This window comes from Emys orbicularis, chromosome 1, assembly GCF_028017835.1.
Source record: "Emys orbicularis isolate rEmyOrb1 chromosome 1, rEmyOrb1.hap1, whole genome shotgun sequence".
Taxonomy (NCBI): Eukaryota; Metazoa; Chordata; order Testudines; family Emydidae; genus Emys; species Emys orbicularis.
Window position 1 is genome coordinate 115,622,897 of NC_088683.1, and position 20,601 is coordinate 115,643,497.

Genomic DNA, 20,601 nt, shown 5'->3' on the forward strand with positions numbered 1-20,601 from the left:
TGATGAGCGTCGCGAATCTGGAGTTGGCTTCGCCATCAAGAATCATCTTGTTTGGAAACTTGCCAGGTCCCCCAAGGGTATGAATGACCGGCTCATGACAACGCAGCTTCCACTTCAAAAAGGAAAACAAGCTACTTTGATCAGCGCATATGCTCCTACAATGACCAACCCAGAGGATGTGAAGGATAAATTCTACGAAGAACTAGATACTCTGCTATCATCAGTGCACCGCACAGACAAGCTGATTCTGCTTGGCAATTTTAACGCAAGCGTCGGATGCGATGCCGCAGCCTGGGAAGGAGTCATCGGGAAAAATGGAGTGGGAAAGTGCAACAGCAATGGCCTGTTACTGCTGAAAACTTGTGCAGCACATGGCCTTCTGATCAGCAATACGGTCTTCCACCTTCCTACCCGCAACAGGACTTCGTGGATGCATCCCTGTTCCAAGCACTGGCATTTGATCGATTATGTCATCATCAGGAGAAGGGACAGACAAGATGTCAGGGTTACAAAAGCTATGTGTGGCGCTGACTGTTGGACGGATCATAGGCTCATAGTATCCAAAATGAAGCTCCGTATCATGCCGAAGAGACGACCACAAGGCTGTAAGGCTTTCAAAAGGATCAACGTGTCGAAGCTGAAGAACAGACGCATCACTGAAAATCTAGTGGAAGACCTAGAGAATGAGCTTGCTGATCTTCGTATTGAGGATGACGCTGAGAAAGACTGGGAGCGATTCCGCAACACTGTCCATACAGCTGCATCAAAGGTATTGGGGCCCTCCACATGCAGGCGGCAAGACTGGTTTGACGAAAATGATGCAGAAATCCAGGCCTTACTTGCTGAGAAGCACCGCCTGCATCGTGCATATCAAAACGATCCATCCTCGGCAGCAAAGCAGACCGCCTTTATCAACGTTCGCAGAACAGTACAGAACCGATTGCGCAAAATGCGGGACTTGTGGTTGAGCGCCAAAGCAGATGAAATACAGGCATATGCGGACAGGAACGACTTTAAGCAGTTTTATGAAGCCCTTAACACATTCTATGGTCCACAGTCTTCTGGGAGCTTTCCCCTCCTGAACTCTGATGGTACTGTGCTCCTTACAGAGAAGACGCAGATTCTCCAGAGATGGGCTGAACACTTTGAAGCAATTCTCAATCGCCCCTCAGTCATCAATGATGAAGCCATTGACAAGATGCCCCAAGTTGCAGTCAATAACTCCATGGATGCTTCACCAGAAGAGAACGAAGTGAAGAAAGCTATCAATCAGCTGTCAAGTGGCAAAGCCCCAGGGTCAGATGCCATACCAGCAGAGGTGTACAAAGTCAGTGGACCCGTGCTGCTACGGAAACTCACTGAGCTGTTTCAGTCCTTCTGGGGGCAGGGAACCATTCCACAGGAATTTAGAGACGCGTCCATCTTGCACCTCTATAAGAGGAAGGGCAATCGCCAGGTATGCGACAATCACCGTGGAATCTCGCTGCTTTCTACAGCGGGGAAAGTTCTTGCACGGATTCTGTTGAACCGATTGATTACTCACCTGGAGAAGGGCTTACTGCCAGAATCACAGTGTGGCTTCCGCAAAGGTCGTGGGACTATTGACATGATCTTTGCTGTGCGTCAGCTACAGGAGAAATGTCAAGAGCAGAATCGTGAACAAATTTTGTGGACCTCATGAAAGCATTTGACTCTGTCAGTCGCCAGGGCCTGTGGAGGATCATGTCGAAATTTGGCTGTCCAGACAGATTTATACAAATGGTACGTCAATTTCATCATGGTATGATGGCTCGTGTCCTGGATGACGGTGAAACATCTGAGGCCTTCCCAGTCACCAACGGCGTCAAGCAAGGGTGTGTTTTAGCACCCACTTTGTTCAGCATGATATTCTCTGCCACTCTGACTGATGCCTTTCAACACTGCACTGAAGGAGTAGGCCTGAAGTATAGAACTGATGGGAAATTATTCAGTCTGAGGCGACTGCGTGCTATCACCAAGGTGAAGGAAACTGTACTTCGAGACTTTCTCTTTGCCGATGATTGTGCTCTGAATGCTAATACTGAGCCAGAAATGCAAGCCACTATGGACAAGTTTTCAACTGCATGCAATAACTTCGGTCTCACTATTAACATCAAGAAGACTGAGGTCATGCACCAGCCAGCTCCCCACACTCCGTACTCAGAACCGTCCATCACTGTAAATGGACAGAGACTTCAGACAGTGGACCACTTCACGTACCTGGGCAGTACTCTTTCCCGAGCAGTGTCAATCGATGATGAAGTAAACTGCAGAATTGCTAAAGCCAGCTTTGCATTTGGCCGATTGCGCTTCAGTGTTTGGGAACGTCGAGAGATCAGCCTATCAACGAAGCTGAAGGTCTACCGAGCAGTGGTGCTTCCAACTCTGCTGTACGCCTGCGAGACGTGGACTGTCTATCGGAGTCATGCACGAAGGCTCAATCACTTCCACATTTCCTGTCTGCGAAAGCTTCTAAAAATCAGATGGCAGGACAAAGTGCCCGATACTGATGACCTTACTAGAGCCAGTCTGCCGTCAGTTCACACATTGCTGATGAGAGCCCAGACCAGGTGGGCCGAACATATTGTGAGAATGTCAGATGAACGCATTCCTAAACAGCTCTTCTACGGAGAACTCACTCAGGGAAAGCGCTCCCATGCAGGACAAAAGAAGCGATTCAAGGACACGCTGAAGACCTCTTTGAAGTCCTTCGAGATCAACACCGCCACATGGGAAACCTTCGCACTGAACCATTCAGCATGGCACAGCCTCAGTCACACAGGCAGTAATACCTCTGAGGTGAGGCGTATTGCTGAGGCTGAAAAAAAGCGTGAGCTGCGCAAGTCCAGAGCTGCTCGTACATCATCGACAGTGCCATTACATGTTTGCCCGACGTGTGACAGGACGTTCCACGCCCGAATCGGACTGATCAGTCATCTTCGGACGCACAAAGCCCGGTCATCGAAAGAATGAGTTGTTGAGGTCTTCATCGATAACGATGGACGAACATCAATTGGGACAAATTACAACATGGTTTTAGAGTAGCAGCCGTGTTAGTCTGTATCCTCAAAAATAACAGGAGTACTTGTGGCACCTTAGAGACTAACAAATTTATTAGAGCATAAGCTTTCGTGGGCTACAACCCACTTCTTCGGATGCATATAGAGTGAAACATATATTGAGGAGATATATATACACACATATAGAGAGCATGAACAGGTGGGAGTTGTCTTACCAAGTCTGAGAGGCCAATTAAGTAAGAGAGGAGGGAAAAAAAAAAAAAACTTTTGAAGTGATAATCAAGATAGCCCAGTACAGACAGTTTGATAAGAAGCAAGTGTGAGAATACTTACAAGGGGAGATAGATTCAATGTTTGTAATGGCTCAGCCATTCCCAATCCCTATTTAGCCCTGAGTTGATTGTGTTTAGTTTGCATATCAATTCCAGCCCCCCAACCTAAAGCAAATACTCACCAGCAACCACACATCACTGAACAAAAACACTGACCCAGGAACCTATCCTTGTAACAAAGCCCGATGCCAACTCTGTCCACATATCTATTCAAGTGACACCATCATAGGGCCTAATCACATCAGCTATACCATCAGGGGCTCGTTCACCTGCACATCTACCAATGTGATATATGCCATCATGTGCCAGCAACGCCCCTCTGCCATGTACATTGGCCAAACCGGACAGTCTCTACGCAAAAGAATTAATGGACACAAATCTGACATCAGGAATCATAATACTCAAAAACAAGTGGGAGAACACTTTAACCTGTCTGGCCATTCTTTGACAGACCTGCGGGTGGCTATCTTAAAACAGAAAAACTTCAAAAACAGACTCCAACGAGAGACTGCTGAGCTGGAATTGATATGCAAACTAGACACAATCAACTCAGGGCTAAATAGGGATTGGGAATGGCTGAGCCATTACAAACATTGAATCTATCTCCCCTTGTAAGTATTCTCACACTTGCTTCTTATCAAACTGTCTGTACTGGGCTATCTTGATTATCACTTCAAACGTTTTTTTTTGTTTTTTTTTTTCCCTCCTCTCTTACTTAATTGGCCTCTCAGACTTGGTAAGACAACTCCCACCTGTTCATGCTCTCTGTATGTGTGTATATATATCTCCTCAATATATGTTTCACTCTATATGCATCCGAAGAAGTGGGTTGTAGCCCACGAAAGCTTATGCTCTAATAAATTTGTTAGTCTCTAAGGTGCCACAAGTACTCCTGTTATTTTTGAACATGGTTTTACAAAAGGTAGATCGTGCAAACCAACCTGATCTCCTTCTTTGAGAAAGTAACAGATTTTTTAGACAAAGGAAACACAGTGGATCTAATTTACCTAGATTTCAGTAAGGCATCTGATACGGTTCCACATGGGGAATTATTAGCTAAATTGGAAAAGGTGGGAATCAATATGAAAATTGAAAGGTGGATAAGGACCTGGTTAAAGGGGAGACTACAATGAGTCATACTGTCAGGCTGGAGGGAGGTTACTAGTGGAGTTCCTCAGGGATCGGTTTTGGGACCAATCTTATTTAATCTTTTTATTACTGACCTTGGCACAAAAAGTGGGAATGTGCTAATAAAGTTTGTGGATGACACAAAGCTGGGAGGTATTGCCAATACAGAGAAGGACCGGGATATCCTACAGGAAGATCTGGATGACCTCATAAACTGGATTCAGAGTAGCAGCCGTGTTAGTCTGTATCCACAAAAAGAACAGGAGTACTTGTGGCACCTTAGAGACTAACAAATTTATTAGAGTATAAGCTTTCGTGGGCTACAGCCCACTTCTTCGGATGCATATAGAGTGAAACATATATTGAGGAGATATATATACACAAATACAGAGAGCATGAACAGGTGGGAGTTGTCTTACCAACTCTGAGAGGCCAATTAAGTAAGAGAAAAAAACTTTTGAAGTGATAATCAAGATAGCTCAGTACAGACAGTTTGATAAGAAGTGTGAGAATACTTACAAGGGGAGATAGATTCAATGTTTGTAATGGCTCAGCCATTCCCAGTCCTTATTCAATCCTGAGTTGATTGTATCTAGTTTGCATATCAATTCCAGCTCAGCAGTCTCTCGTTGGAGTCTGTTTTTGAAGTTTTTCTGCTGTAAGATAGCCACCCGCAGGTCTGTCATTGAATGGCCAGACAGGTTAAAGTGTTCTCCCACTGGTTTTTGAGTATTATGATTCCCGATGTCAGATTTGTGTCCATTAATTCTCTTGCGTATAGACTGTCCGGTTTGGCCAATGTACATGGCAGAGGGGCATTGCTGGCACATGATGGCATATATCACATTGGTAGATGTGCAGGTGAACGAGCCCCTGATGGTATGGCTGATGTGATTAGGCCCTATGATGATGTCACTTGAATAGATATGTGGACAGAGTTGGCATCGGGCTTTGTTACAAGGATAGGTTCCTGGGTCAGTGTTTTTGTTCAGTGATGTGTGGTTGCTGGTGAGTATTTGCTTTAGGTTGGGGGGTTGTCTGTAAGCGAGGACAGGTCTGTCTCCCAAGATCTGTGAGAGTAAAGGATCATCTTTCAGGCTAGGTTGTAGATCTCTGATGATGCGCTGGAGAGGTTTTAGTTGGGGGCTGAAGGTGACAGCTCGTGGTGTTCTGTTATTTTCTTTGTTGGGCCTGTCTTGTAGGAGGTGACTTCTGGGTACTCGTCTGGCTCTGTCAATCTGTTTTTTCACTTCAGCAGGTGGGTATTGTAGTATTAAGAATGCTTGATAGAGATCTTGTAGGTGCTTGTCTCTATCTGAGGGATTGGAGCAAATGCGGTTATATCTTAGAGCTTGGCTGTAGACAATGGATCGTGTGGTGTGTCCTGGATGGAAGCTGGAGGCATGTAGGTAAGTGTAGCGGTCAGTAGGTTTCCGGTATAGGGTGGTATTTATGTGACCATCGCTTATTAGCACAGTAGTGTCCAGGAAATGGACCGCTTGTGTGGACTGATGTAGGCTAAGGTTGATGGTGGGATGGAAATTATTGAAATCATGGTGGAATTCCTCAAGGGCTTCTTTTCCATGGGTCCAGATGATGAAGATGTCATCAATGTAGCGCAAGTAGAGTAGGGGCGTTAGGGGACAAGAGCTAAGGAAGCGTTGTTCTAAGTCAGCCATAAAAATGTTGGCATACTGTGGGGCCATGCGGGTACCCATAGCAGTGCCGCTGACTTGAAGGTATATATTGTCCCCAAATGTGAAACAGTTGTGGGTGAGGACAAAGTCACAAAGTTCAGCCACCAGGTTAGCTGTGACATTATCGGGGATACTGTTCCTGATAGCTTGTAGTCCATCTTTGTGTGGAATATTGGTGTAGAGGGCTTCTACGTCCATAGTGGCCAGGATGGTGTTTTCTGGAAGATTACCGATGGATTGTAGTTTCCTCAGGAAGTCAGTGGTGTCTCGAAGATAGCTGGGAGTGCTGGTAGCGTAGGGTCTGAGGAGAGAGTCCACATAACCAGACACGCCTGATGTTAGGGTGCCAATGCCTGAGATGATGGGGCGTCCAGGATTTCCAGATTTATGGATCTTGGGTAGCAAATAGAATACCCCTGGTCGGGGTTCTAGGCATGTGTCTGTACAGATTTGTTCCTGTGCTTTGTCAGGGAGTTTTTTTAGCCGATGGTGTAGTTTCTTTAGGTAATCCTCAGTGGGATCAGAGGATAATGGCCTGTAGAATGTGGTGTTAGAGAGCTGTCTAGAAGCCTCTTGGTCATATTCCAATTTATTCATGATGACGACAGCACCTCCTTTGTCAGCCTTTTTGATTATGATGTCAGGGTTGTTTCTGAGGCTGTAGATGGCGTTGTGTTCAGCATGGCTGAGGTTATGGGGCAAGTGATGTTGCTTTTCCACAATTTCAGCCTTTGCACGTTGACGGAAGCAATCTATGTAGAAATCCAGTCTGTTGTTTCGACCGTCCGGAGGAGTCCACGCAGAATCCTTTTTTTTGTAGTGCTGGTAGGGGGGATTCTGTGGGTTAGTATGCTGTTCAGAGGTATGTTGGAAATATTCTTTGAGTCGGAGACGTCGAAAGTAGGATTCTAGGTCACCGCAGAACTGTATCATGTTTGTGGGAATGGCTGAGCCATTACAAACATTGAATCTATCTCCCCTTGTAAGTATTCTCACACTTCTTATCAAACTGTCTGTACTGAGCTATCTTGATTATCACTTCAAAAGTTTTTTTCTCTTACTTAATTGGCCTCTCAGAGTTGGTAAGACAACTCCCACCTGTTCATGCTCTCTGTATTTGTGTATATATATCTCCTCAATATATGTTTCACTCTATATGCATCCGAAGAAGTGGGCTGTAGCCCACGAAAGCTTATGCTCTAACAAATTTGTTAGTCTCTAAGGTGCCACAAGTACTCGTAAACTGGAGTAATACAAATAGGATGAATTTTAATAGTGAAAAGTGCAAGGTCATGCATTTAGGGATTAATAACAAGAATTTTTGTATGTGTAGGAGGAAGGTCCTTATTTGTAAGCTCTCTGTAGTCAGGGTGCAGAAACTCTGGAGCAGCCAATCGGGCTGCAGTTTGGGTACCTTCTCTGGTGACTCCTGGCTTAGTCATGCCTCTGACAGGACTGACTTTTGAGTTCTGAGAACAGCCCTGGGGCACCCAAGGCCCTCTCTGAAAATACTCGTTGAAAGATGATCTCTCAGCCAGCACCCAGCCCTATAGAGCACTCAAACCACTGAGCTCTCAGCAACTCATGCATGACCAAGCAGCAGCTCTGAAAACTCCCTGATTGTTTTCAACTCCCATTGGAGCCCTCAGGTGGCAGCTCCAAAAGCTATTTGTGCCTATCCAAGCTGTTGAAGATTTTGGCCATAGTGCCTGATCCCATTGAGGTCAATGGCAAACAAATGCACGACGTTTATGGGAGCAGAATTAGGCCCATACCATCTGCTGAAATCAATGGAAACAGTACTGGGCACGAGACAAAAATAGTTAATCTTTCCTTAATTATAAACTCTTTTCTTCAAACATAGTTGGTGGGTGCATTTTCAAGGTGATTTGACCTTATGGAAAGCAAGGTGCAGGAGCAAGATGTTTTTGAACTAGCGGGAGTCATAGAAATGTAGACAGAAGAGAACATTTCAGAACAAGGTAATTCTTTAATGGGCTGAAATTCAAAAATGATTTGATCAATTCCCTTCAGGCTTTGCAGATACATTCTCCTTTGCCTGCAGAATAAATATGCCAATTTTCAGGCTAAATGAAATTTCCAGACCTAAGACAAGGCTTTACAATGGAAATTGATTCCAGCTTCAACTACGGAGAAGCTACTGTTCCTCCACAGCAATTCTATGATACAATAGTGGACCCTCAAATTGTCTTCTTCACTCAGATTCCAGGATCCCTGTACAAACCTGCCTCACCATAGTTTGTACCTACCAGGCAAACACCAAGGGTGACAACCTGCCAGCACATCTTAATCAGCGGCCATGGCCGATAACCAATCATGTCCTCGATGTTGTCATAGAAACGGTCTGCACCTTGACCACCAGAGGAAAGGACAGAGAAAGAGAGAGGTAAGGGGGGTGAGAATTTTTGTTTTTCAGAAATTACTCATGCCAAATCCAGGTTTAGTTATGCTTTACTAAAATGGAAGCTCTAATTCCATACAGCAGGGGTTTATTTGGTCCTCCAGGTGTTCAGAATTTCTGGAATTCAGGCCACTTATTTAGATGCCTAAATATGGAGATAGCAAATAACGCCCCTGCACCTATTGGGCAAGAGGGGCAGTTGTCCCTTGTTAGACCTTGGTTTTCACCCTCACCCATGCTCCATTATGTCTTCCACTTTTTGCCCTCCCCTTCTCCCACCCCCACCCCCCCTTGGAATGTGGTCATCAGGAAAGCAAATTTTGCCCACCTGAATTTTTCTGAAATGACCCCTATGGCTAGGTGTCTCACTTTAGGCACCGACTCTTAACAATTTGGGCCTAAAAGAACTCCCTAACCTAGCTGAACCCCCGCCCCCGCAGAATAGACCTGTGGGTATACACAGGCTTTGTAATGTGCCCCGTAGGTCAACAGGAGACAGTTCTGTTAGATTAACTGTGTGGCTGTGGGTGATGGGGCTCTCTGAAGAATATTCTGCCCTAGTAACCAGATGGATACATCTGGGGCTTTCAGCTTAATTGTCCTAGCTGGTTTCTAGGGCTGGTCCAATATTTTCCCTCAAAATGTTTTTTAAGGCAAATTGGGTTTTTGACAAAGCAAAATTTTCCATGAAGTGTCAACTTTCCATAGAAAAATTTGATCTTTTCTGTTTAAAATCTGAAAACTTTTTGCTGAAATAAAAAAAAAATCTATTTGCAAATGTTGACATGGTGCTTAATGGGAGTTGAAGTGGATGGCTCATGCCCTCATTGTCTGTGGCTGGGTTCCCCAGCTCTATTACATCTTCCATGGTGCACCACGTCCATGTGATTCCCATGATACACTGCAGTGGCTCAGTAAAGACAGGAGATTGGGGCATATCAAGGGATAGATAGTCTGGCCAGGGAGCCCACTGTCCACCCCTAGACTAATTTGGACATGAGGCACCGGAAAACTCCCATGAGTCACGGAGGCAGCATTTCTGAATTTCTGATTTTGGCCACAAATATTCAGTGTGGTGGGTTTCTTTTTTCTTCTGAAAATTTGAAATTTTCCATACGGGGGAAAAAGCGTTTTTTGCACCAGCTTTACTGATATCACTTTCCAGGTTCAAACAGGACCATGGAATAGTCTGTGTGACATTGCACAATCTTTCCACAGGAACGCATTGTGATGTTAAATACAGCCTGGGCAAATTCATCCCTGGTGTAAATCTGCTGAAGTCAATAGAGTATCATGAACATAACATAAGAACAGCCATACTGGGTCAGACCAAAGGTCCATCTAGTCCAGTATCCTGTCTTCTGACAGTGACCAATGCCATGTGACCCAGAGGGAACGAACAGAACAGGTAACACTGGTCTACAATTTTTGAGAAGTCGTCTGCTTCAGTGATAAAATGTGCTATTTATTATGTATTTTGATGTGCTGAATTCAAATATGACAATTAAAACAACTGATTGGCTACTGTTTCTAAGATATTTAAGTTTTTACATTTTATGTCTATGTATATTGTGTAGATAGTAGAGTTTTAATCATAAATTGTAAACCTAGGTCTTTTCATGTGTTTATGGTTGCTTTACATGATAATATTTCACCAGTCCTGTTTATGTAACACTTTAAAAATCAGCAAAAGGGTTATATAAATAAAATGTATTATGAAACAAAAGGCAAAAAACTATTATGTACATAGTTTAGTCCTATTCAGTGTCTACTTGGCGCTTCTTGGCTTGTCTCTTGTATTCATTAAATGGAGCATCTCTTGTCACTGTCCAGCAATAGTCTGCAAGCATTGATGGGCTCCATTTGCCCTGATAGCGTTTCTCCATTGTTGCAATGTCCTGGTGAAATCGCTCGCCGTGCTCGTCGCTCACTGCTCCGCAGTTCAGTGGAAAAAAATCTAGATGAGAGTGCAAAAAATGTATCTTTAGTGACATGTTGCAACCAAGGCTTTTGTATGCCTTGAGGAGGTTTTCCACCAACAACCTGTAGTTGTCTGCCTTGTTGTTGTTTCCGAGAAAATTTATTGCCACTAACTGGAAGGCTTTCCATGCCATCTTTTCCTTGCCACGCAGTGCATGGTCAAATGCATCATCTCGAAGAAGTTCACGAATCTGAGGACCAACAAAGACACCTTCCTTTATCTTAGCTTCACTTAACCTTGGAAATTTTCCACGGAGGTACTTGAAAGCTGCTTGTGTTTTGTCAATGGCCTTGACAAAGTTCTTCATCAGACCCAGCTTGATGTGTAAGGGTGGTAACAAAATCTTCCTTGATTCAACAAGTGGTGGATGCTGAACACTTTTCCTCCCAGGCTCCAATGACTGTCGGAGTGGCCAATCTTTCTTGATGTAGTGGGAATCTCTTGCACGACTAGCCCATTCGCAGAGAAAACAGCAGTACTTTGTGTATCCAGTCTGCAGACCAAGCAAGAGAGCAACAACCTTCAAATCGCCACAAAGCTGCCACTGATGTTGGTCATAGTTTATGCACCTCAAAAGTTGTTTCATGTTGTCATAGGTTTCCTTCATATGGACTGCATGACCAACTGGAATTGATGGCAAAACATTGCCATTATGCAGTAAAACAGCTTTAAGACTCGTCTTCAATGAATCAATGAACAGTCTCCACTCATTTGGATCGTGAACGATGTTGAGGGCTGCCATCACACCATCCATGTTGTTGCAGGCTACAAGATCACCTTCCATGAAGAAGAATGGGACAAGATCCTTTTGACGGTCACGGAACATGGAAACCCTAACATCACCTGCCAGGAGATTCCACTGCTGTAGTCTGGAGCCCAACAGCTCTGCCTTACTCTTGGGTAGTTCCAAATCCCTGACAAGGTCATTCAGTTCACCTTGTGTTATGAGGTGTGGTTCAGAGGAGGAGGATGGGAGAAAATGTGGGTCCTGTGACATTGATGGTTCAGGACCAGAAGTTTCATCCTCTTCCTCTTCCTCGTCTGACTCAAGTGAGAATGATTCTGGTGCATCAGGAACCGGCAGTCCTTCTCCGTGGGGTACTGGGCGTATAGCTGAGGGAATGTTTGGATAATGCACAGTCCACTTTTTCTTCTTTGACACACCTTTCCCAACTGGAGGCACCATGCAGAAGTAACAATTGCTGGTATGATCTGTTGGCTCTCTCCAAATCATTGGCACTGCAAAAGGCATATATTTCCTTTTCCTGTTCAACCACTGGCGAAGATTTGTTGCACAAGTGTTGCAGTATATGTGTGGGGCCCACCTCTTGTCCTGATCTCCCATTTTGCAGCCAAAATAAAGGTGATAGGCTTTCTTAACCATAGAGGTTATACTGCGCTTTTGTGATGCAAAAGTCACTTCACCACAAACATAGCAGAAGTTATCTGCACTGTTCACACAAGTACGAGGCATCTCTGCTCACTTTGGCTAAACAGAAATGTGTCCCTTTGCAAAATCAAACACTGACAAATAAGAGAGCATGACACTGTATGATTTCTAGAGCTGATATAGGGCAATTTGTTTAGAAGAGTGATGTAAGCTTCGTTATGATTGCATCATCCATGACTTCTAGGAATAACATGATGCAATTCATATCATGTATGACGCAATACCAGCTTCAGATTGCATCATTCATTGTTTTGCCTAAAAAGCAAGTACTGTCCAAACCCTGTCATAGATTTATTCATAGGTCCAGTCAAAGATGTATTTTAGTCATTTTTGGTTTAAATTGAGATCCCTTCCCTTTATAACTCACTTATCCTCTGCCATTCCCAAGTCAAGGGTCGTATATACTGACCGAATAGCATATCTTGAAAACTAGAGCCAATCAACAATTTTAAGCATCATTTTCGTTCTCAGTGACCCAGAATTAGTAAAGTTTGACTACATTTGTTTCAGAAGCATTTTGGCTGTAGAGCAGTGTAACCATCAAGTGGATCCATCCCGTCACCCATTCCCAGCTTCTGGTAAACAGAAGCTAGGGACACAATCCCTGCACATCCTGGCTAATAGTCATTGACGGACCTATCCTCCATGAATTGATCTAGTTCTTTTTTGAACCCTGTTATAGTCTTGGCCCTCACAACAGCTTCTGGCAAAGAGTTCCACACGCTGTGCATTGTGTGAAGAAAAACTTTCATCCTGGATTTCTCTACAGGATCAAGTGGAAGGGAAATCCTGGATGACTGGAGAAAGAGCTCTTTTTCAAACGCAAATATACCAAACAATAGCAAGGAGAACACAGAAGACACCTCTGCACAGGAATCCATATTCTACTAATTATATTTAGTAGTAGTATCGTTAATGTTTCCTTTTCCAAATGTGTTCCAGATAAACACCTTTTTCTGTGGTTCCAGCGCACCCATTGCAAGCAGTGGATGATGTAGTGGAACACACTGGGACCCGACATGAATGGATTCGGAGTGCCCTTGAACATGAGGTTTGCATGATCTACCTTTCACAAGCAAATGACAAAGTAATCAGGCTGAAGAAGGATTATATGCATTATGGGAGGGAATGCCCTAAAGAACTCCCCAGAGCGATCTTCGCTGGAAGGAATAGAGGTGTCTGCTTTTATCCTGCGCATCCTAAGTGTTGCCAGACTGGAACAAAGCAATAGTCCATGAACCCTAATATCTCCTCTGCAAGTGACCAGTGTTGGATGTTTTAGAAGACATAAACAACCCATTGACAGTTCCCCTACTTTTGCAAACCTATATCCAGAGGGGAAGTTTCTTTCTGAACCCAGCTGGTGATCTGTTTATGCCCTGAAGCATCAGGATGCAGAGCCCTTATAATGTTTTCTCTAGCCTATAAGAACCGCAGATGCTGTTCAAGTTCAAATGTGTCTAATCCATTTTTGAAGTTATTAAATTTTGGTTCTCAAGACTATCCAGCAATGGTGAGTTCCTCAGGTTAATTATATGGTGCATTAGGGAAAAAAAGATTTCCTTCAATCCATTTTAAATTTGTGGCTCTCTGTCTCCCCTTGTTCTTGTATTATGAGAAAAGATAAAAAGGTGCAATTGCTCATACAGTAACTACCATCCTCAGTTTGATTGCCCTTCTTTCTCTAATTTGAGATGAACTCACCAAAGCCGAAAGCAGAATTCAACTATACAACCCATTCATAGAGTAGCATAATCATCATTTGCAGTCCTATAGAACCTTTCATTTGAGGATCTCAAAGCACTTTACAAAAGTAGATATTATTGTCCCTATTCTACCGAGGAGCAAGCTAAGGCACAGACAGGCCAAATAACTTGTCCAAGATCTGCCCAGCTAAGCAATAGGAAAGCCCAGAATGGAAACCACGGCCCAAATCCTTAGCTGATGCACACTGGCATAGCTCCAGTTGAGGATCTGGCCCAAGTTCTTCAGACTCTCTGTTCTCTGAGCTATCCACTGAACAGCAGTGTTGTCTGTTTTATTCTCTCTTTTCTTAATGCAGCCTCAATCACATCTTCAACTAACACCACACACTGAGCAGAAATCTTCACTGACATGACCATAGTGATGCTTGGATCTCTTTTCTGAGAGGATGAAACAAATTCAGAAGCCATCAGTGCAGGTGTGTATTTTAAATTATTCTTCCCAACATGCATTTCTTTGCACTTGTCTACACTGGAATTCATCGGCCATGGTGTTGGCTCATTTCAAAAGTGGCTCAAAAAGTCATTTCAGTTCAGGATGGGATACAGGGGAGCGGGGGAGTAGAAGTGTGAGCTACCGGGACTTGGGAGTCTGCAGATTAAATTATAAGCAATCTGCACAGTAGGCAGAGACATAGCTCTGAAATGTCACATGCAAATGTAGAACAAAAGTAGATCATAGTGGACGGGGAAGCTGCTAAAGTGGATGCTTGCCTCAGATAACCAGTCCCTGTTATTCCAAAGCAGAAGGCAGAGCTGAGGAGAAGACTCCAGGATGGACAAGAAGCCGCTGGGGAAGCTGAACAACATCACAAAGAGTAAGAGGCCTCTCTGTTTGAAAAGATCAGGTTGACACTTAACAATCTTCCATGGAACAGAAACATGGGCTCTAAGGAAAGTGATGAAGAATGAAGCAGAGAGATGGTGCGTGGTGCATGTGTGAGTGGGAAGAAACCAAGGGACAGTTTACTGACCATGAAAATGCTATAGTCATAGGCAAGAGTGAGCTGTGTCATGAGGTGGGAGAACTGGAAACCAGCACAAGGCACGGGCAAAGAGAATTCATCGGAGGTGAACAAATGGAAAGACACTGGCAGTCTCCAATGCAAACCTTATGTGGCAATATTTAGATCAGGATAAAGTCTCCAGAGGCATTCACCTTGCCCGAAATAGAGGGAGACTGATGAGGAGGCATGAGAGGGGAAGGAAAGAGCACCAGCCAGGGATCATGTTATGAAAGAGAAGAGGCAATGGCAAAGATTAGTTGTCCAGGAATCCACGCTGAAGATGGTAGGAGGGCCCAAAAAAAAGTGTAATTTATTCTTATCTGTTAATTACATTGCTGTAGCACCCAGTCAGGATCAGGGCCCCATTCTGCTGGGTGTTGCACAAACACACAGGAAGACACCGAGTCCCTGCCCTGCGAGTTTACAATCTCAATGACAGCGGAGCTCCTGAAACAGAGCACCCCAGTGAGGCGGGAAGAACTCTCACGCCTCTCGATGGGCTTGGTGCAGCTGGGGCTAGGGCACAGCACAGCCCCCTGTAGCTCCTCAATCCTAGACTGTGCAAATACAGGGCCTGTTCCTGGCATAAATTAGACAAGTCTGGTGGATTCTCTACTAGACACTGACTGCTAATGGTCCCAAGGGGGTGTTGTGGCAGCCAGGAGTCACTGGGGCTATGGTCCCTTCCTCCGGCCTTATCTCCTGCACAGACTACGGGGAGAGGGGTTGGCATAAAGTCACTACAGCAACTACCCCCTCCTGAGGTTCTCCTATGCAGGTGGAATCCTCCAGTGGCTGGCTTCACTGCTTGCCAAAGGAGCAGTGTAAGGTATCCCTGGTGCAGTCACAATAGAGAAACAATGGCTCCTCTCTCTCCAAACTCAGTCTGACTGCGCTGCCTCAGCTTCCCTTTGGAAGGTTCTCTCCACAATCATAGGAGCTAGAAACCTCTTCTCCTCCCCACCCACCCTCCAAAAGAGCTTAATTCCTGCAGGAACTGATTATGGGCTTATCTTCATTGCAAAGTTTCACTCAAGTTATAACTCGAGTGTTGATGCTTAGAGATCAGACATTTACTACTAAATATAATTAGTAGAATATGGATTCCTGTGCAGAGGTGTCTTCTGTGTTCTCCTTGCTATCGTTTGATATATTTGCTTTTGAAAAAGAGCTCTTTCTCCAGTCATCCAGGATTTCCCTTCCACTTGATCCTGTAGAGAAATCCAGGATGAAAGTTTTTCTTCACACAATGCACAGCATGTGGAACTCTTTGCCAGAAGATGTTGTGAGGGCCAAGACTATAACAGGGTTCAAAAAAGAACTAGATCAATTCATGGAGGATAGGTCCGTCAATGACTATTAGCCAGGATGTGCAGGGATTGTGTCCCTAGCCTCTGTTTGCCAGAAGCTGGGAATGGGTGACGGGATGAATCCACTTGATGATTACCTGTTCTGTTCGTTCCCTCTGGGTCACATGGCATTGGTCACTGTCAGAAGACAGGATACTGGACTAGATGGACCTTTGGTCTGACCCAGTATGGCTGTTCTTATGTTCTGTTCATGATACTCTATTGACTTCAGCAGATTTACACCAGGGATGAATTTGCCCAGGCTGTATTTAACACCACAATGTGTTCCTGTGGAAAGATTGTGCAATGTCACACAGACTATTCCATGGTCCTGTTTGAACCTGGAAAGTGATATCAGTAAAGCTGGTCCAAAAAAAGCTTTTCCCCCCGTATGGAAAATTTCAACTTTTCAGGAGAAAAAAGAAACCCACCACATTGAATATGTTTGGCCAAAGTCAGAAATTCAGAAATGCTGCCTTATGGCCAGACTATCTATCCCTTGATATGCCCCAATCTCCCCTCTTTCTTCTCTACCTCTCTCTTTCTCTGTCCTTTCCTCTGGTGGTCAAGGTGCGGACCGTTTCTATGACAACATCGAGGACATGATTGGTTATCGGCCGTGGCCGCTGATTAAGATGTGCTGGCAGGTTGTCACCCCTGGTGTTTGCCTGGTAGGTATAAACTATGGTGAGGCATGTTTGTACAGGGATCCTAGAATCTGAGTGAAGAAGAGAATTTGCTGAGCACCCACATCCCTCCTTGACTTTAGTGAGAGCTGCAGGCAGTCAGCACCTCTTAGAATCATATCTGACTAGGAGCACAGGATTGATCAGACCAGATGGATCATTATGTCCGGTATCTGATGGTCAGTGCTAGTGCTCCGGAGAAAGGGATAACCCATGCAGTTAGCCAGAGGAGTAATGCTCCATGAGGGTGGTGAGGGGGAAACCTTGTTCTTCGTCAATCTTTATATGCAGGAAGGAGCCCAGAGCTGTCGTAGCTGGACACACATTACAGAAATTAGTGAAAGAGTCCCATAAAGGGAGCTACTCTCCTCCCTCCCTCTTACTAAAAAGGGAACAGATCCTGGGGCCCAATCCCTGTGTGACTCTCTATCTCCACCAGGAGAAGGTCTGTTTGAGGGATGCATCCTAAAGGTGAAGCTCCCCAGGCGATCTTGTGGAAGAAAACCCGGGCTGTGTTTAAATTCTAGGGGGGAGGATTCCATTCATTCTATGGCAATGAGATTTCATTCCCCCTATTGCAGGGCTTCTCAAACACTGCCAGGGCATGGACCACATTTACAGACAGACGGCCTCCTGAGCATCACGCCTCCCCATTCACAATTGCACAGGCCACATCCCTTCCCAACTGTGATCATATAACACCCTGGTGACAACTCACCGATTGCTCATGTAGAAAAGAATTACTAGCAATGAAGTCAGGGCACTCTTAGCAGTCTGTAATGGGACATAGCAGCTGGGAACGAAGAAGAAAGCCAGCCCTGTTGGGAGCCACTATCCTGCTGAGTGTTAGCATGCTGCGTATTCACAGAATCATAGATATGTGGGGCGGGAAGGGACCTCAAGAGGGCATCGAGTCCAGCCCCTGCTCAGAGGCAGGACCAAGTGAACCTAGACCATCCCTGACAGGTGTTTGTCTAACCTATTCTTAAAAACCTCCAGTGATGGGGATTCCACAACCTCCCTTGGAAGCCTGTTCCAGTGCTTAAATACTATTTATAGTTAGAAAGTTTTTCCTCATATCTAACCTAAATCTCCCTTATTTTACAGTAAGCCAATTACGTCTTGTCCGACCTTCAGTGGACCTGGAGAACAATTGATCCCCAACTTCTTTAGAACAGCCCTTAATATATTTGAAGACTGTTCTCAGCTTCCCCCCCCACCCCTGCCCCGTCTTCTTTTCTTAAGACTAAACATGCCCAATTTTGTTTTGTTTTTTTAACATTTCCTCATAGGTCAGGTCAGGACAATACATGTTGTGATTGTAATGGCTTTACTCTAATTTGCACTTGCTGGCTTCATTTCTAAGAGTGTTCAAATGGAGTCAGTAGAAAAAAATGGGGGAGTTGGTTTAAAAAAAAAGTGACTAATGCCAGTTAATGGGTTTTCCCTGCCTATGGGTTGGCAGCACCGATTCTCTGGCTTACACTGCAAAGTATTACAGCAGTGGCGCTAACACAAACACTCATTCCAAGCTTCCCTATTGCCAGCTACTAGGTAGCTTCCTCCTGCCTGTCAGCAAGGATTTGAGATTTCAGGTCCACAGCTTTAGTCCTGTAAACAGACCAGGCTGAGTCAAACCCACTGATGGCATTTGCCAAAGGGGAAGCACTAATGTAATTTTTTCCCAGCTCTGAAAACCGAGCATAGAATAAGTTGATAAGTTTTCAGAGCTCTGGATTTCACGGCTGATGCCCCGATAACATGCTGCAGGGAGCATTCTCCAAACAACAGTGTACACACTGGGATTAACTGTTCCAGAAGAGAGCTCACATACAGTCCTCTCTGCATCAGAGCTGAGATTGAAACCATGAGGACTGTTTTAGATAACCAGAGCAGATACAAGGTGAAGTGATGCCCTAAGACAGCATTTTGGGTGGTCCTGCAATGAATCCATGCTCTGGTTTTTGCATTTGTATAAATCTCTCTCACACAGACACATGCACACACAGAGGGAGCAGGCACAAGCTTTTGGGGTCCAACCTTGTTCCCCTTCAAGTCATTGGGAGTTTTCTATTGATTTCACTGGGCGCTAGATCAGACCTTTAATTTCATTTGTAACTGTGGCCAGACACTATGCAAATGAGTTTTATGCATGCTAATTCACAGTGTGTATGTATATGGAATTTCAGGTTAAATAAATTGTCAGGATTAAATTAACAGAAAGACAGAGGGAGATCGCATGACAGGTCAGCCATAAAACGGCAGCCAGTGCCACTCCTACATGGAGAATCCTCTTCTGCTCTAAATGAGCATAGTCTGTGTCAGCCAGAAAGGGCTAGAGGTCCACTGGCAGAACAGCACAGTGCGTGGGAGACTGTGCCTATGCCTGAATGAGCAGGAAGACTGAATTCACTTCTCTTCCTGGGAAAATCCCTTTCAAAGCAGAGATAAGAATCATTCCTAGTGTATGGGGACTGAGGAATCCCATGGGTGAACAGATTAAATGGGAAGCACGAGGCATTCCTGCTTTTCCATGGGGCTGACATGGCTATTCCCATCCCTCCCATAGCAGCCTGGGTCCTTGTGTTCCACTTACCATACACCCAGCCAACACAGATGACTTCAAAAATGGCCAGGAACACTAGGCACGTACCGCTGGCAGCATAATAATCAAACAGCTGGAAGATGTACATTCCACCCTGTGTCAAGCAGAGAAAGGGGAGACGTGGAGGGCTCAGCAGAAGGGTATGTGCAAGAGAAAATGGAATTTGGACAAATACAAAAGAAGGCTGAGGGACAGGGGAACTGCACACAGAGCAAAGGGGCGTAGGAGGAGGGATCTCTCTCTAGGCCTGTCCACACTAGGAAATTATACTAGGTACCACCAGGCACTAAAATGATGGTCAGGCATGGGGCCAGGATGATGTTTCACAATCATTTCATAGCATGATTTCAGTGTCCACAGAGAACAGGGATTTGGGGTTTTTTTAAACGCTGCTATAGACCATGCTCCCTGGCAAGTTTCTCGCACTGTTTCTGAATGTGGTCCTTGGCTATGTTGAGCTTTGGGCATAAGCCGTAAAGTTTAGATCTAGGTGTGAACTACCCTGAAGTTCAGTATGTTTAGATGCCAGGTTTCTAGTTCAAGCCCACCTCTACATGTTGCAAGGATCCCAAGCATAGTTGGAAGCCTTATGGAGGCAACGGCCTTTGGCTCTCTGTTGTGCGATAACAATGGACTGAGCATTTGTTCTACTCTCATGAAAGCTATTTATACAATCTGACTCTCTCTTGTGTTCTCACAACTTGTCTTGACAAGAAAATAGCACCTCCAAGAAAAGAAAAAAGTGGAGTAGATACATTGGAAAATTATTCAACTCCTTGAATGGCCACTGAGACAGAAGAAAAGCTTTCCTGTTAATCCCACCAAACACTGAGCCAGCTTTGTGCAGTGTTTAGATTATCCCACAGTGATGGGCAATGTGTAAAAGCCCCAGGGAAGTTAGATAGGTCCTGAAGTCCTGATGCAGTTTTCACCCAGTCCTTACTCAGGCTAAACTCCTATTGCCTTCTGCAGGAATTCTCCCAAGTAAAATCTCAACAAGGACCTCTGACTTTTCAGAAGACTGCAGGAATGCCATCTAAGAGAGGTTAAGGGTTGTATCAGATAGCAAGATCCTGCTGTCTCCAGAGTGTGGGGAGCAGCTATCAATGACTTCTTTCCTTTAAATCAGTGGTTCTCAACCAA

At 44.7% G+C, this 20,601-nt stretch overlaps 1 protein-coding gene across 1 annotated transcript in view; it reads right to left on the bottom strand.

Moving 5' to 3' along the window:
• Positions 1 to 8,215: 8,215 nt before the first annotated feature.
• Positions 8,216 to 20,601, bottom strand: part of LOC135881943 (sodium- and chloride-dependent betaine transporter-like) — a 29,806-nt gene continuing 17,420 nt past the window's right edge. The window contains exons 11-13 of the mRNA XM_065408752.1: positions 19,450 to 19,552; positions 8,466 to 8,566; positions 8,216 to 8,254 (exon numbers count right to left, since the gene is read on the bottom strand). Of these exons, the coding sequence (XP_065264824.1) occupies positions 8,216 to 8,254; positions 8,466 to 8,566; positions 19,450 to 19,552 (243 nt within the window). The remainder of the gene's footprint in view (positions 8,255 to 8,465; positions 8,567 to 19,449; positions 19,553 to 20,601) is intronic.